General features: G+C 57.7%; 1 protein-coding gene across 2 annotated transcripts in view; it reads right to left on the bottom strand.

The window, feature by feature from the left end:
- The window catches only part of PRKCB (protein kinase C beta), a 90,868-nt gene extending 77,114 nt beyond the window's left edge, over positions 1-13,754 (bottom strand). For both annotated transcript variants that reach the window (XR_008433751.1, XM_053957659.1), the window contains exons 1-2: positions 13,536-13,754; positions 13,257-13,288 (exon numbers count right to left, since the gene is read on the bottom strand). Coding sequence is in view for 1 of the 2 variants with exons in the window: in XM_053957659.1 (XP_053813634.1) it covers positions 13,257-13,288; positions 13,536-13,708 (205 nt within the window). In the remaining variant the exon portion in view is untranslated. The remainder of the gene's footprint in view (positions 1-13,256; positions 13,289-13,535) is intronic.
- Between the last annotated feature and the right edge of the window lie 1,383 nt (positions 13,755-15,137).

Raw genomic sequence — 15,137 nt, 5'->3', positions numbered from 1 at the left:
CACCTGCCCAGGTTCCATGTCTAAAACAAAGTGCTCCACCCTGCCAGTCCAGCCTTAGCCTTGTGCTAAATGGACGGGTGGTAACAGCTCCCCAAAACCCGTGGGATGTTCTAACAGCAGCAGATGATGGTCCTGAGCCTGCCCATCCCAACGCAGGTGGGGCCAAGCCCCCGGCACCTCCGGTCTGGCTCCAGCCCACCCGCATTTCTGTTTCCTAAATCGTCGCTCCTAAAGCCAAAAGCTTTAGCACCCCGTGCGAGTCAGCAGGGAGCTGACAGCTATTATTTTAGGAGTCTCCATCTGGACCCATTGCAGCATCTTGCAACTCTAATTTAGGGCACAGGCTGCCAGGGAGGGGATGCTGCTTCCACCCCCGGGGGATGTTGGACTTGGAGCACCTTCCTCTCCCTAAAGGGGTTCCAAAAGGGGAGGATGCCAGGGGGCTGTCCCTGCATCCCTGGGAGTGCCCGAGGCCTGGTTAGATGGAGCTTGGAGCAGCCTGGGACAGTGGAAGGTGTCCCTGCCATGGGTGGCACTGGATGGGCTTCAAGGTCCCTCCAACCCAGCCAGCACCACCACCCAGCTGGTCCCACAGAGCTTCCCTGAGTGCCCAGCACAGGGCAGGGAGGGCAGCCCTGGCTGGGAGCCCTTTGCTTCCCCTTTTGGAAGGCACCAGATGGGCCACGTTCTTCTGAACCCTCTGTAAGTGCTGACACAACACTGCTCCCTCACATGACTTTCCTCTTGCTTTTTAAAGAAGTTTTCTTGTTTCGCTCTGACACAGTGGAAGTAAATTCACAGCCCAGGCAGGAGTGATAAGGGAAGGACTCGCTGCAGAGCCCGAGGCACCTGATCCAGGAATGAGATAAGTGACCAGGCCCCACAGCAAGGAAGGGGCCCCCTGTCCCGGGGGACGCAGGGCAGCCCCTCCACCCACAGCAGCAAAGGTTTGCTGCCTCCAAACCCCACAGAGCAGGAAGAGGTCCAGCAAAGGGCAAGGCGACCAAAACCGTGCAGCTGGCTGCGTATGGAGGGCGATGGAGCCGGCTGCAGAGCCCAGCCTGGGGGTGGGACGGATGGTGGGGGACACCATAAAGCCCCAGAGTCCTGGCTGGAGGGGGGATTGGCTGTTGTGAGGACCTTCACACAACGGTGCTGCTTCCAAGCCCAACAAGGCACAGCAGGAGCAGTGAGAGCAAAGCAGAGCATGGTCCAGGGGAGCCTCCCTTGTGCAGGTGCCCCTGCCCGGGGTGTGCAGGCACAGGGTGACATTCCCTTTGGTGGCCCTGCAGTGAAGCACCCACAGCAGCCAGCAGGTACCCGCTGCAGCCAGCATTGCCTTACAAGAATCCAGCCTTATAATTTCTGCAATTAAAAAGGGAGTTCTTCTACTGCGAGTTAAAATAGAAGTTTTTGTCACAAATTACCGGCTTTCACTCCCCTCATACCTGAGCTTAAACTGAAACTTAAATGGAAATTTACAGGAGAATGAGAAAGTGAGTCAGCCTGCCCTTCCCAACAGGCATTTATTTTCATCCTCTTGGACTCAGTTAATAGTAACAGCAGAGAAATTAAGTTTATTCCAAATTTACAAAGCCCAGAAGAGGGGAGGTGCTTTTGGAGGGAACTCCACAGCAGCAGCAAGCATCGGATCTGCTGCTGGCCAGGGGTGCTGTGGCTCCTGTCCCCATCCCAGCAGGCAGCACAGGGTGCAGGGATCCTGGCAGGATGTGCTGTGTTATGTCACCCACGTTATCCCACTTTTCCCACCCACAGCACCCTGGGGAAATGGCTGAAATGACCTAAAAGATAAACCAGCCTCTTGCCTCGTAACCTCTTGGGCCAAACTGCAGCCAGGTGACAGCAGAGGGACGTCACCTTCCAAAGCCTGGCACAGAGGCCAAACCAGCTGGGAATTTCCAGCTCTCAGCTGGGAAAGGAGCAGCAAGCATTCCCAACAAACCAAAGATGAAAGCACAGCAATCCTCCCACCAGGAGGGGCAGGGCCCAGGCAGGGCCAGGAGCTGCTCTGAGGAGAGGCAGCCCAGGTGAGCAGGGGCCAGGGCAGCCTGGAGGGCCCTGCCCTGGCACAGCACGGAGACATGGTCACTCCTGCCCAGCACAAACCCTGGTCACCTCAAACACCCGGCCTGTGACACTCCTGGGCAGCACTGAGGCAGAGCCTGGGGCAGGAGCCAGCCCAAGGCTGTGGGGCTGATTCTCATTTTGCACTTGTGCAAGCTGACAACACAGGAGAAACAAAAAAAAGTGTCCAAAATACACTTCAAAGTGTTCGGAACACATTTCAAAACCCCTTATCCTCCAGCAGCAGCAGAGCTGAGCTTCAGGAGATGCACTGCAAAGCTTCCTACCCTACTACACATCTCTTGGGTATTCAGGTCAGCAGAGGGGCTGCTGGTAGAGCAGAAAAAATCCTTATAGGTACATAATAAGGTACAATTGAATTCTCCTCCAAGGTGGAGAGACAAAAGCCATTTGTCATGCAGCGTTTGCTGACAGGACATGTCCACAGCCCAGCCCGCAGAGCCGAGTGCTGCAAACAAAGGAATTCACGCCCCAGGTGTTTGGGACCAAGGCAGGCATTCACCCAGCTGCAGAGAGGGAAGGAATCCGAGCTATAGTTTGATTTTAGAAGAATTCTCTACAAGGGTTCAGCACCCGACCAAAATGCAAATCACCATCATGGCTTCCTGAGCAAATGAGCTATTGCTGCATTTTTTCCAGTCCAGCAGCATCTTGCTCTGAAGATCTAATAGCAGCCCTACTGAGCAGCAGCTAATTAAAGCCTTTCCTCCTGCCAAAACCCCAGATTCAGTCTCTAAATGACCCAGTAAGTGAGACTTTTTCCACCTCAGAAGCCCTGGGAGACACCAGGTCGGCAGCTCTGCCCTTGTCACCGCTGTGGCTGTGCCCTCCCTGCCGAAGGCAGAGCCACCACGGGCTGATCCCTGCTCCTCTCCCTGCTGCTCCTCACGAGGGGATGGTCCTAAGTTAACCCACACATACACCCACAAGCCTCCCTTCCAGAAGGCTCCGGCCCTGAGGCTCCTCTCCATCAAAGACAAGCGAGCAAGACAAATTTGGAAATTAATGGACTGAGCTATTGGAGACGGTCCTCAGACACACGATCGCACAAAAGCAAATTAGTCCAGTTTCAGAGCCATCCCTGGGGCAGAAATCTGCCCTGAGAGGCTGGGGAGGGGACACACAGGTCCTGCCCAGCCTTCCTGCCCCTTGCACACAGGGACGGCCCTCTTGGCAGCTCTACCATCCTCAGAAACCGCCTGGCAATTACAGATGTTGCATGAAAGGGCACTCGGCTCCAGTCAGACCCCCAAAAGCAAGTTACTCCATCCAACCCCTCCGAAAGCAAGTGAACATGGAGATGTGGATGCCTCCCCCATCACGGCTGCCTGCCCAAGGAGCCCAACAAACCCTGGGGCACACCACAACTCCAAAGCCTCTCCCACAGCCCATCTCCAGCATCACGACCAAGCAAAGGCATCTCCACGGCAAAAACGGTACCGAGCCACGGAAAACTATAAATCATCACTGGGGGGTTATTTCCAGCTGTGCAGAAATCTTCTGAGCAACAGCTGAGGACAGAGAGGCTCCAGAGCTGCCCCTGCCAGCACGGCACAGCCTGGCACGGCTCCTGCATGACAGGGACAGTGCACCTGCCCCAGGCACCACTTCTGTCCCTTAGGCTGCCTTCCCGCTCCTGGCTGCTCTCGGTTTAGGCCAGGCTCTGGAGCACGGCCAGGGATTTCTCCTAAGCCGAGCTCAAGTTAAGCACTGAAGTGCAAGGAAGGCAAAGCACGGGCTGACCCGATGCCCGCTCCTCAGGCAGAGCGCCCGGAGCCGTGCCAGGCTCCATCATCCCAGTGCCCGCAGGCAGGGCTGCTCCCCGCTCTGATTCAGCCTCTCGGCAGCAGCGCAGCGCTGGGAGGGCTCCGGAGCCGGAGACACAGTAAATAATGACTTTGCACTGCGTCAGGAGCTAATCCACTCAGTGATGCAAATGAAATTCATGGGCCACTTCCCCCTCACTCCGGCTCCTCAGTGATATTATAAAACAATCCTGACTTCATCGCGATGTCACCGCGGCTGCAGGAAGCCTTCAGGGGAGCCAGGACGACTTTCACTCCTCTTCACCACCTCACTTTCTCATTCTTCTGCTATAATTGGAAATCATGAAAATGCATTTGTTCATGTGCTCCGAGTGTCAGCTATTCAATGTGCTTGTGCTCTCTGTTCAGACCGTCAGAATAAAGGGATTTAACTGTTCCCCCCAAAGGTGAAGCTATTCCTGTTGCATCCTTTCACATGGCAACAAAAGATAGGGAGGAATCCACCAGCAGGATCAGCTGGAACACACTGGCAACACAGCACGAGGAAGAGGAAGAACAGCTGAAGGCTGAGATTTAGACATCTGAATCTTTTTTAGCTTCCCTGCTGTTGACTAAATATCAAATGTAGGAAGATGAGAGCAGAACCACAAGAGACTGAAGATTTTAAACATGGAATCAGAGAATCCTGGAATGGTTTGGGTTGGAAGGGACCTTAAAGCCCATCTTGTTCCAAGCCTTGCCATGGGCAGGGACACCTTCCACTGTGCCAGGCTGCTCCAAGCCCCAGTGTCCAACCTGGCCTTGGGCACTGCCAGGGATCCAGGGGCAGCCACAGCTGCTCTGGGCACCTGTGCCAGGCCTGCCCACCCTGCCAGGGAGGAATTCCTTCCCAATCTCCCATCCAGCCCTGCCTTCTGGCAGTGGGAGCCATTCCCTGGCTCCTGTCCCTCCAGGCCTTGTCCCCAGTCCCTCTCCAGCTCTCCTGGAGCCCCTTCAGGCCCGGCAAGGGGCTCTGAGCTCTCCCTGTAACCTTCTCCTCTCCAGGTGAGCACCCCCAGCTCTCCCAGCCTGGCTCCAGAGGGGCTCCAGCCCTGGGAGTAGCCCTGGACTCGCTCCAGCAGCCCCATGTCCCCAAACACAAGCCCTGAGTGACAGCAGAGGCAGAGCCACAGCTCACAGCTCCTGCTCCAGACCAGCTGCTCCCAGATCTCCCTGCACAGACACCAGTTATCCCCCATTTTCCCAACCACACCCCAAAAATATGCAACTCATCTCCTGCTTAGAGCTGGAAAGCTTCCCTTGTTCCGGAGACTGAGCTGGGGAGGGAGCTCCCACCCGAAGAGGGAAGCTCACAGACTGGCTCCTTGGAAAAACCCAGATTTAAGTAGATGCAAAAAAGCCAGTTTTCAGGGAGCTGTGCCATAACAAGCCTCAAGTTTGCAAATCCAGTAACTTCCATGTACTGGAGCTTATTAATATTGGATTTTTTGGCAGGCGCTGCCTTGTCCAGCTCAGATTAGCAGCAAGTATATTCTGCTTGTCAGATTTAAACAAGATGTATAAATCTGGCACAAAAGCAAGACCAAATATGGAAGCAAATTATTTAAATTGACAAGACGTAGCTCACAAGCATTAAGCACTGGCAGTCAGTGCCCATCAGCTGGGGCAGGAAGGCTCCTGCTCTGGGCCACAGGAGTTAAATTCTGAAAGCAAGAGGCTAACGAGGTTACCCACCCCAAATGCCTACTGATTCCAGTATCAGGCTGCACTGGGATTTATTTTGTTTTTCCACATGATGGGAAGAGCAGGATGGCGATAAACAGTTGAGGGAGTCAGCCCAAAATCCCTCAAAAGCAAAGAGCCACAAGAGGGGAGGCCTGGCTGGCAGGAGGTGACACAGAGCCCTGTCCCTGTGTGGGACACACGGCTGCAGGGGCCATCCCGTGCTGGGGAGCAGCATGTGGCCAGGGACAGTGGCCAGGGACAGTGGCCAGGGACAGTGGCCAGTGGCCAGCAGGGCCCGGCAGCTGCCAGGGAGGAGCAGCAGGAGCAGAGCTCCATCTGCCCCGCGATGCTGCCGCTGGGAGCGGAGCTGTCACGTCTCATGAAAGGCATTTCCCATCACAGGGAGCCGGCCTCAGCTGTCAGAAAGCGTGGCCAGGGCTCCAGGAGGGGCCCTGGGAGGGCTCAGCCAGCTCCCCACCCATGACCAGGAGTCATCCTCAACAGGGGAAAAGCGAGTGTTGCTGGCAAGTTATGAATTACACAGGGTTCAGGTGCCTCTCACAGGGAGAACATTTCATTTGTTTCATTTTTCCAGTGGAGGCCAGCCTAAAACCGGGATCAATCCCTCAGAGCCTGCAGCAAAGCGGTCCCAAGGGCCAGGACTGACCACGGCAAAGCCACACAAGCCACCTGCACCCAGCAGGAGCTCTCTGGCCAGAGCCATCCCTTTGGCTGGGCCAGCTGAGCCTCGGCCACCCTCTCCAAAGGGGAGACACATCTGGGGTGCCGAGAGAAGCAGCTCCCAGGACACAGCTCCATCCCCCCACAGGCACCCCAGGAGCTGCAGCCCCTCAGCACAGCCAGAGCCGTTTCCTTCCCACAGCCCTCCCTGGGATGAGACACGGAGGAGGGAGCAGAGCTTTCCCTGGGAGAGACCCCACAGCTTCTCCCCATGGGGATCCCGATCTCCTGGTGAAACCAGCCCACCCTGCCCGGCCCTGGTGCAGCCCAGCAGGGGTAGGATGGGATTGGAGAGGTGCTTTCCCTTCCCAGGAAGAGCTCCAGCCAGCACAGCTACTTCTGGGAATTGCTTCTGCTTAGCGCAGGATTTGGCTGCTACCAACCACCACCAGAGCTTTTTTCCTGTCTCCCCCATCCCTTCTGTGGCTCTGGTGGAAAAACTGCCTGGTGCTGGCTCCGGCAGGACAGGCCAGCCAGGCCACTTCTGTCCCCTTCTCTGCTGGGCAGCAGCCCCTGACACCAGCCCTGATGGGGCTGGAGAGCCCCAGAGGGATTTTCACCTTCGTCCCTCGGGTCAGTGCAAAACTCAGGCAGTTGCTGTGTCACTTCACATCCCTGGTGTTCACGGCACCTTTCTGCCTCCAGGGACTCCTGGCCATGGCACAGAGGCCACCAACAGCAGCCTAGACCAGCGAGGGATGGAGGGATGGGCTCAGAGCTGGGGAACAGCAGCCCAGAGCTGTCCTTTCCCTAAAGAAAGGCAAGCCCAAGGGACAGCCCTTGTCTCTGCCAGCCTGGCCCAGATGCCCCAGCCCCACGTCTCTGTTCAGGTGCCAGGTGTGAGGGCACTGTGTCACCCCAGGAAGCCCCTGCAGGGCCCCACTCCAAGGAGCACAGGACCTGTGGCTTCTGCTAGATCTCAAAGTATGGGACAGAGTCATTCCAGGGAATGGAAAAGTCCTTGGCCAGGCTTTATTTCCTACAGCATCACCTGGAAGGTCTGGAGGGGCTCTGGAGCTCCCTGTGCTCTCTGTCCCCTGCCCTCACCCAGCTGTGGGACAGGACAGCCATCACCCACATCTGTGGGGCAGCACCCAGGGCAACCCCAGAGCACGGGGCTGCACCCAGGGCCCCCACACCAGAACTCCTGATTTTGTGTTACTGCCTTCCCCAAAGAGCTCGTTTTTGACAATCTCCAGCCCCTCAAGAGCACAAGGAACACGCTGCCCAAGCACCTGGGGCCACTCTTCCCCTATGGGAGCCCCTTACTCACCCTTCCCTGAGTGCCTCTAATGTGTGGACTTGCAGAGCAGTGACTCAGGAAGCCAACTGGTGGGATTAACCTCACCAGCACTCTCCACCACACTCTGTGCTGCCACTGGGGCCTGAGCTGGACCACAGGCACACCAAGGCCACCAGCCCAGGGTGGGCTCTGGCCAGCTGTGTCCCTGTGCAGCCAGTCCTCTCACAGCTGGCTGCTGCAGGAAAAGGCCCCCGAACACTTCACCTGGGCACAATCCCACCCCAGGCAGCACTGCAAACATCCCCTCTCGTTACCACACACCTGCAGTCCAGGGGAGAGCACTTCCACCTTCCCCTTCTGATCACACCCCCTGTAAGGAGGTGTTTCAGGCAATCCTGCCCTCGCTGGATTACGGGCACAGCCAGAAGTTAAATTCTCAGTCACTCTGATCGTGCCACTTATTGGCTGATAGAGCCACGGGGGCCTGGGTGGCACTGAGGAGCCTCTCTGGCGTTTTTCAGGTTTTTGCCTGTCGAGCTGCAGGAGGAGGAGGAGGAGCTGTGCTGCCTGGGAAGGAGGGAGGGCAGCAGCCCACAGCGAGGGCTTGCACAACTCCCCTCCCTCCAGTTCCTACAGAAAGCCCAGCAGTTAACAGAATTCACACCAAGTTTTGAGAGCAGGTTCAACCCCACCTCCTGTTCCTCAGCAGACACCAAACCCTCAAGGTCTTGCCCTGTTTCACAGCATCTTCTGCTGGTGCCAAGACAGCGAGTGCCCACCCACACCTCGCTGCCAGGGAAGGATGCCCTATACACCTGCCAGGGCCCCGTGTGCTGCAGGAATCTGTAGGATCACACGTGTGTGAGCGAGCAGGCGTGCAGAAATGCCAGCACTGTTTGCTGAGAAGTCTCCTTAGAGACAGCCCAGGCACTAAATCCCCCAGGAAGTCTCAATAGCTGGAGAATAATCATGGCAGAGGCTCAGGACTGGGGTGCTTTAACCTCTGCAGTGGTGCCAGAGCCAAGAGGCACCAGGCAGACGTGCTGCAAAGCCTCCTGCCACCCCAAGGCACCCAAATGCCCACGGGCCAGCTCCAAACCCCACAGCCAGCATCCTACGGCTGGCACCAGTCAGCAACGGATAGCCCGGGAAGGAAACAGACCACCTCATTATCCGGGCCCCAGATCATTTTAGGATGACAGCTATCTCCGGAGATAAGAAAGAAAAATCCACCCTGCAGCTGCAAGGGGGAAGGAAGGAGAAACCACTTCCACTGCGAGAGCCGGGCGAGCCCTTGTGCGGGACCGAGCCGTCCCTGCCCGGCCCCACAGCCCCGGGGCTGCGCGGCCCGGCTGCCTCCAGAACAGCTCCCCCAAAACGCGGCTCCCTCGCAGCCCAGGTACACAGCGCAGGGAAGGGCAGGACTAGCGAGGCCAGCTCAGGTGACAGCTCTAAAGCCAGCCTGGCAAGGACCCTGCGAGGGGCGCACGTTCCCATCTCCGCCAGCTCCGTGTGCACTGGGCTGTGCAGGACCGCAGCCCATCCGTGCAGCGGGGCCAGCCCCACTTCCCTGTTCTGCTGTACCTGCTCTGCAGCGCTGTCCTGCTGCCCCAGCCCCGGGTGGGGACACGGCTCCAGCCCCCAGGGCTGCGTTACCACGCACAAAGAGCCCTCCGAAATCATGTTTCCAATTTCTGCAGCATTATATAATTAGCATCGTTTGTGTTGCAAAACTAATTGCAGTAACATTTTTAATTAGTCTATTTGAACACTAACATTTCTCCAGTGTGCATAATATGTTGACACGAAATTACTGGGTTTGTGGCAACTCGGAATGATTGGAGTTTGTTTTGCTTTTGTTTCTTACTTGTTTAATACAGTCAATAAGAGCCGGCACTGAGCGGTGTGAGCGCAGCCCGCAGGGTGGCTGAGCTGCAGTGGAGAGCAAAGTGTGATGGGTTTCACTTCCGCCTGGGGGGAGGAAGGGTGGCTTGTGAAGGCTGCGAACAAGAGAGAAATACTTGCTCGAGAGGTAAGGCCGGGGTGACATTTCCCAGCTGCTCACTTCTGGTCTCAGATGTTGACTCGTGAAAACACAAAACAGAACCAGAGCACTGGCCTTGGAGGGCGGGGAGGGGAAAACCTGGAGGGAGGAATTCTGTGTGGTATAAAGTTTGGAAGGATATCTAATCTGAAGAGTGTCTTTGCTTACTGAGTCACAAGCAGGGACAAGAAGTAAACATTCTCCCCAGAAAAGTTACTGCATGGCATCCAAGCACACATTACCAAAATATGCTTTTTTTTCCCCTTTCTCTTCAGGAAGAATCAAGATTCTCCTTTCCAAGATCTTTTCTACATTGTACACATGAAAGCAGCGACAGATGCAGGTTATTTTTTGCTCCCAAGTGTGAATCATGTTCCACTGCTCCTCACCTCTGCCCAGCCACAACGAATCCAGGTTGAGCAAGCCCAGCTCCAGAGATCACGTCCCCCTCAACACCCTGACCCACACAGGGACCACGAGCTGCCTGGACAACAGGAGAAACAGCCCCCGGGGATGCCAAGGCGGGGGAAACACGAGCAGGAAGGAGAAAGCTGCCAGTTCCCAGCAGCAGCACATTCCCAGAAGGCGACCAAGAACTTCACTCTCAAAAGCTTTCAAACCAGTTCCCTTTCCTTTACCATCCTACAGCACTTCCTACATCAGGAGAGCCAAGGCTTGGCCACATGTTCCTTCCCCAGCCGAAGGCACCGAGGGGCTGCTCGCTCCCATCGCATTCCTGGTGCTGGCACTGCCTGCGTGAATCCCCAGCCGGGAAGGGGAGAACACGCACTCCCCTCCCTCTCTGCTCCGGAGAAGTTTCTGCACCTTGCAGCTGCAGCAGGGCCAGAGAGCCCCTCTGTAGCACGGGCTGAGAGGCAGCCAGGGGGCACCGAGCCTCCCTCGGGAAGAGTTCATCTTCCTGGCAGCTCCAGGCACATCCTTCGGCTTCCAACACCCACAAGATATTGATTTCTCTTTGTTCACCTGCCAGAAGCAGCCCTGCTCCTGGAGCGGCTGTGCACAGCCCTCCCCTGCCCACACCCAGACGCTTTCTGGCTCACCAGAGAGACGTTGGCCCAGGAAGTCTTCAGATGCGCACAAGGATAAGGAGGAGATTGTGTGCGAGGATAAGAAGCAGATTAGCAGGCAATTAAGTGGCATTTTGTGCTATCCATTAGTATTTCAAGCTACAAAGAGTCGGTTTCTGCTAACTTCCTGCCAAAAGTCACAAGTAATGAGCTAATTAACAATCTAATTATTGCAAATGCCCTAGAAAGAAATCAGGGCACAGGTGAAAACCTACTTAAAGCGGGCACAGCAGTAGGAGCAGCTGAGAGCAGACAGGCGTGTGCCCCAGCTGCATTTCCAGCCATCCCACAGCACAACGGGATGAAACACTCGGGGAAGTCGTTCAAGTTGAATTAAAGCTGTGCTCAGTAAAGGGAGAGGCAGACCCTCACTCCAGAGCTTCCTGCCAGCCCTGTGGAGCTGAAGAACCCCAGCACAAAAGCCAGCCCTGGGATTTTCTGCCTCCTTGTCAATGTTTGCCAAGTTCAACAGCAGCTGCAGCACAAACCCAAAGCTGGTGGTCCCTGCACAGTCTTGCACAAGCACAGCTCCCCTGGCACAGCTGGAGCAGGGCAGTGCCAGTCCTGGCACCCCCCCCCCCCCCCCCCGTTCTGCCTCCCACCAGGACAAGCCCCGGGGCAGCCGTGATTCCCGAGCAGATGGCAGTGGCACCTCTGTGTTGGCTTCCCGAGCTGGGAGCGCCCTGCAGGGACACACGGCGTGTCCTCCACCCCGGGGCACAGCTGGGGCGCCCTCGCCGTGATGGGCATCACCCCACAGCTGCCTCCCCCACGGGAGCACCTTCACCTGGGCACGCCAGCACCTCACAGGCGGGCTCTGGGAAAAGCCACAGATCACTGATTTTAGGAAAGTAAAGACTGGGCTGGTGTGCAGAGCTCAATCTGCAGGAGTCCCTGTTGCACAGTCAATGGCACATGCACGTCTGTAACGGCAGGGTGACCTGCAAAGGGGGTTCTTAAGGCAGAAAGGGATGTCACAGAGCTGTCACACACCCCTGGGGGTGGCACTGACACCCTGGCAGTGCTGCTGCTGTCACTGCAGCTCACAAGGGCTCCTGCCCCACGAGCCAGGGCTGCGCTGCTCAGCCCCTCCGAGCCCACATCCACAGGTTCACCTGCTGGTTTAACCCTGCCTAAAAACACCTGAGGATAAACCTTGACGCAAGAGCACAGTTTCAGGTTTGGAGAACAGCTCCTGACAGCTGGAAGAGACTTGGAAAGGCGCCAGTTACCCGACACTGGATGCTATAGGTAGAACTGAGCAGGGCTCTGGAAATAATGCAGGCAAACCCTGCCGGGCCCAGACGTGGTCCCCACCTGCTCCACAACACACTCCGGATTTCACAGACATGGTGTCTGCACAAATGCACCTCACTGTAAGCAAAGTCAGGGCATTCACAGCCAGGAAAGCCTGGGAAGACCCAAAACAGAGATCCAAGGTGCACAAAATTCCTCTCAGTAACGTGACTGAACTGCCCATGTGTGAAACCTCAGGTACCAGGGGAAGCTGTGACCTTGAGAAACAGCCCTAGGATACATTTTCATCTCCATATCCACTTCCCTCTGCCTGCCAACACCTGTCCAGGCCTTCAGGCTGGGGTTTGGGAGGTGGCTGGGAGATGGTTTTGTTATTTTAAGGTTATATACGTGTGGCAAGTGTTAAGGATGAGTAGCAGCATCATTTCCATTGGATTAGCCTCACACTGCTCGTACAGGCAGCTGCAGGGATGCTCCCGAGACCCAGACCCACCCCAGCACCTCACGCCGAGGGTGCCACTCCAAAACCCCAAGGACAGCTGTGAAGAGGAGCCTTTCAGAGCTCTAAAGCACGTTTGTTTTCATGCCAAATACCTCAGCTTGGGAGTCAACCACCCACCAAAATAAAACTCTGTCCCAAATATTCACAGAAGCAAAATTTCGCTGCCAGCAGCTGCGAGCACCAGCCCCGTTTGAAGCCCACACAGGTGGGACTTGCAGGCCGGGGCGAGCTGTGAGCAGGAGCAGCCCCCAGCTGGGCTGGCTACAACAGCAACCAGATAACGCCTGGGTAATCCAGCCGAATTTCCCGGGGGGACATCCCGAACCCCTGAGGAGCCTCTCCAGAATCCCAGCATTATCAGAACAAAGAATTATGGTCGGAGTAACCCGGCTACTGCAACATATTTGGTTATAAAGCCTCATATTTTTTTTCCCCCAGCAACACAACTAAGCCATTCAAGTCCTCGCCGGCTGCGCAGTTCCAGCCGCGGAGCAGCCCTCGCCCAGCCCGTTCGCCAGGCAAACACATGTTTTGGTGCTAAGTACATCAAAAACAAACTCCCCTCGGCCTTTTTCGGGGGATTTAGCTGAAGTCCTGGGCGCTTATCTCTGCTAACGAGACCCGACCGGCTTAAAGGCACCGACTAGTTGCTGGGTTGATTAAAAAAATGACTAAGCTGCTTCCCGGTGCCGCGGGGATGCTGCCCGCAGGGGATGCGGGGCCGGTCCCGGCGGGCGGACGCGGAGCGCGGACCCCCTCAGCCCCCCGGCAGCGCCACACTCACCTTGACACTGGAAGCCCTGCTTGCCGAAGCCCCTGCGGAGAGAGAGGCGGAGTGAGACACCGGCCCCGGCCCCGACCCTGCCCGGAGCCGCCGGCCGGAGGGGAGCGGGCACCGGGGGGAGCGGGATGGGATGCGGGGGATGAGGGGAGCCGGGACGGGAGGAGAGGGGGGGCCCGGAGGATGGCGAGATGAGCCCCACCGCGCTGGGCGAGCCCCAGGAGGGATGTCCCGCCGGGCCGGTGTCCCGGAGCGGCTGCGGCGGTCCGAGGGAAGGCTCACCAGATGAAGTCGGTGCAGTGGCTGCAGAAGGTGGGCTGCTTGAAGAACCGCGCCGTGAACTTGTGGTTCTTCACCTCGTGCACGTTCTTCTGCCGCAGGGCGCCCTTGCGGGCGAAGCGCACCGGGCCCTCCTCGCCCTCGGGGGCCGGCGCTGCCGCCGGCGGCTCGGCCATGCTGCGGGGGGCTGCGGGCCCGGCCCGGCCCGCTCCGGTGCCGCTGCTCCGGCGGGGCTGCCGCTGCTCGGGCTGCGCTGCCGGGGCCGCGCTCGGGGCCGCTGCCCGCAGCTGGCGGGAGGCTCCGACACCGCCCGCCGGGCCACGCCCCCTCATTTACATGCGGCACCGCCCCGCCCTCATCTGCATCGCCGGCCACGCCCCCGGCGTCTCGCGGCACCGCAAGCCCCGCCCCCCGCGCGCCTCCACACGGCCGCGCCCCCTCGATTTGCATGTTGATTTGCATGGGGCCCTGTCCCGCCCTTCATTTGCATAGAGCAGCTGCATCCCGCGGGGATGTGCGGGGACCACCGGGCACGGGCAGGGATGGACATCGGGAATGGGCAGGGATGGACACGGAATGGGCAGGGATGGACATCGGGAATGGGCAGGAATGGACACTGGGAATGGACAAGGATGGACACAAGGAATGGGCAGGGATGGACACTGGGAATGGGCAGGGATGAACACAAGGAATGGGCAGGGATGGACTGGGAATGGGCAGGAATGGACACTGGGAATGGGCAGGGATGGACACCGGACACAGGCAGGGATGGACACAAGGAATGGGCAGAGATGGACACTGGGAATGGGCAGGGATGGACACAAGGAATGGGCAGGGATGGACTGGGAATGGGCAGGAATGGACACTGGGAATGGGCAGGGATGGACACAAGGAATGGGCAGGGATGGACACTGGGAATGGTCAGGGATGGACACTGGACACAGGCAGGGATGGACACTGGGAATGGTCAGGGATGGACACCGGACACAGGCAGGGATGGACACTGGACACAGGCAGGGATGGACACTGGGCACGGGCAGAGACAGACCCCGGCCAGCAGCCCATGTGAGGTGGGGCTCTGGGCAGGGCCACCAAGGCAGGGACATTGTCCTGTCCCACTGCCCCAGCCGGCGGGTGGGGGGGCGAGCAGGACTCAGTAGGAAGTAGCTATGGGTGTCTTTGTGCCAGCCATGGGGGCACCTGCACTGCCCCATGCCCACTGCAGAGCTGGCAGTGACACTGCTGGGTCCTCGTGAGTCCCAGACTTCCCACTGTTAAGACCAGAATCTTTTTTTTTCCTACCCTGATTTTCTGCAGAACACGAGTCGAGTCCAGAGGGGATCCAGGCAGGAGCTCAGGCACAGCAGCTGTGCCAGGCTGGGCGCTGGGGTGGCCGTGCCTGGGGGAGCAGCAGCGTGGCCACGAGTGGCCCCTGCAAGGCCACGCACCCAGGGCTCGCACACAGACACAGGGGCACAAACCAGCAGCTCTGTGGGCCTCTGGGAATGATTTTTGGAATTTGCAGTTGGAATAATGATCTTCTTTTACCAACCCACTGCAAGCACCTCAGCTGGCTGGCACAGAGGAGTTTTCCAACCACATCCA

Source organism: Vidua chalybeata, chromosome 16, assembly GCF_026979565.1.
Source record: "Vidua chalybeata isolate OUT-0048 chromosome 16, bVidCha1 merged haplotype, whole genome shotgun sequence".
NCBI lineage: Eukaryota > Metazoa > Chordata > Aves > Passeriformes > Viduidae > Vidua > Vidua chalybeata.
This window is presented reverse-complemented; position numbering and strand designations above follow the sequence as displayed.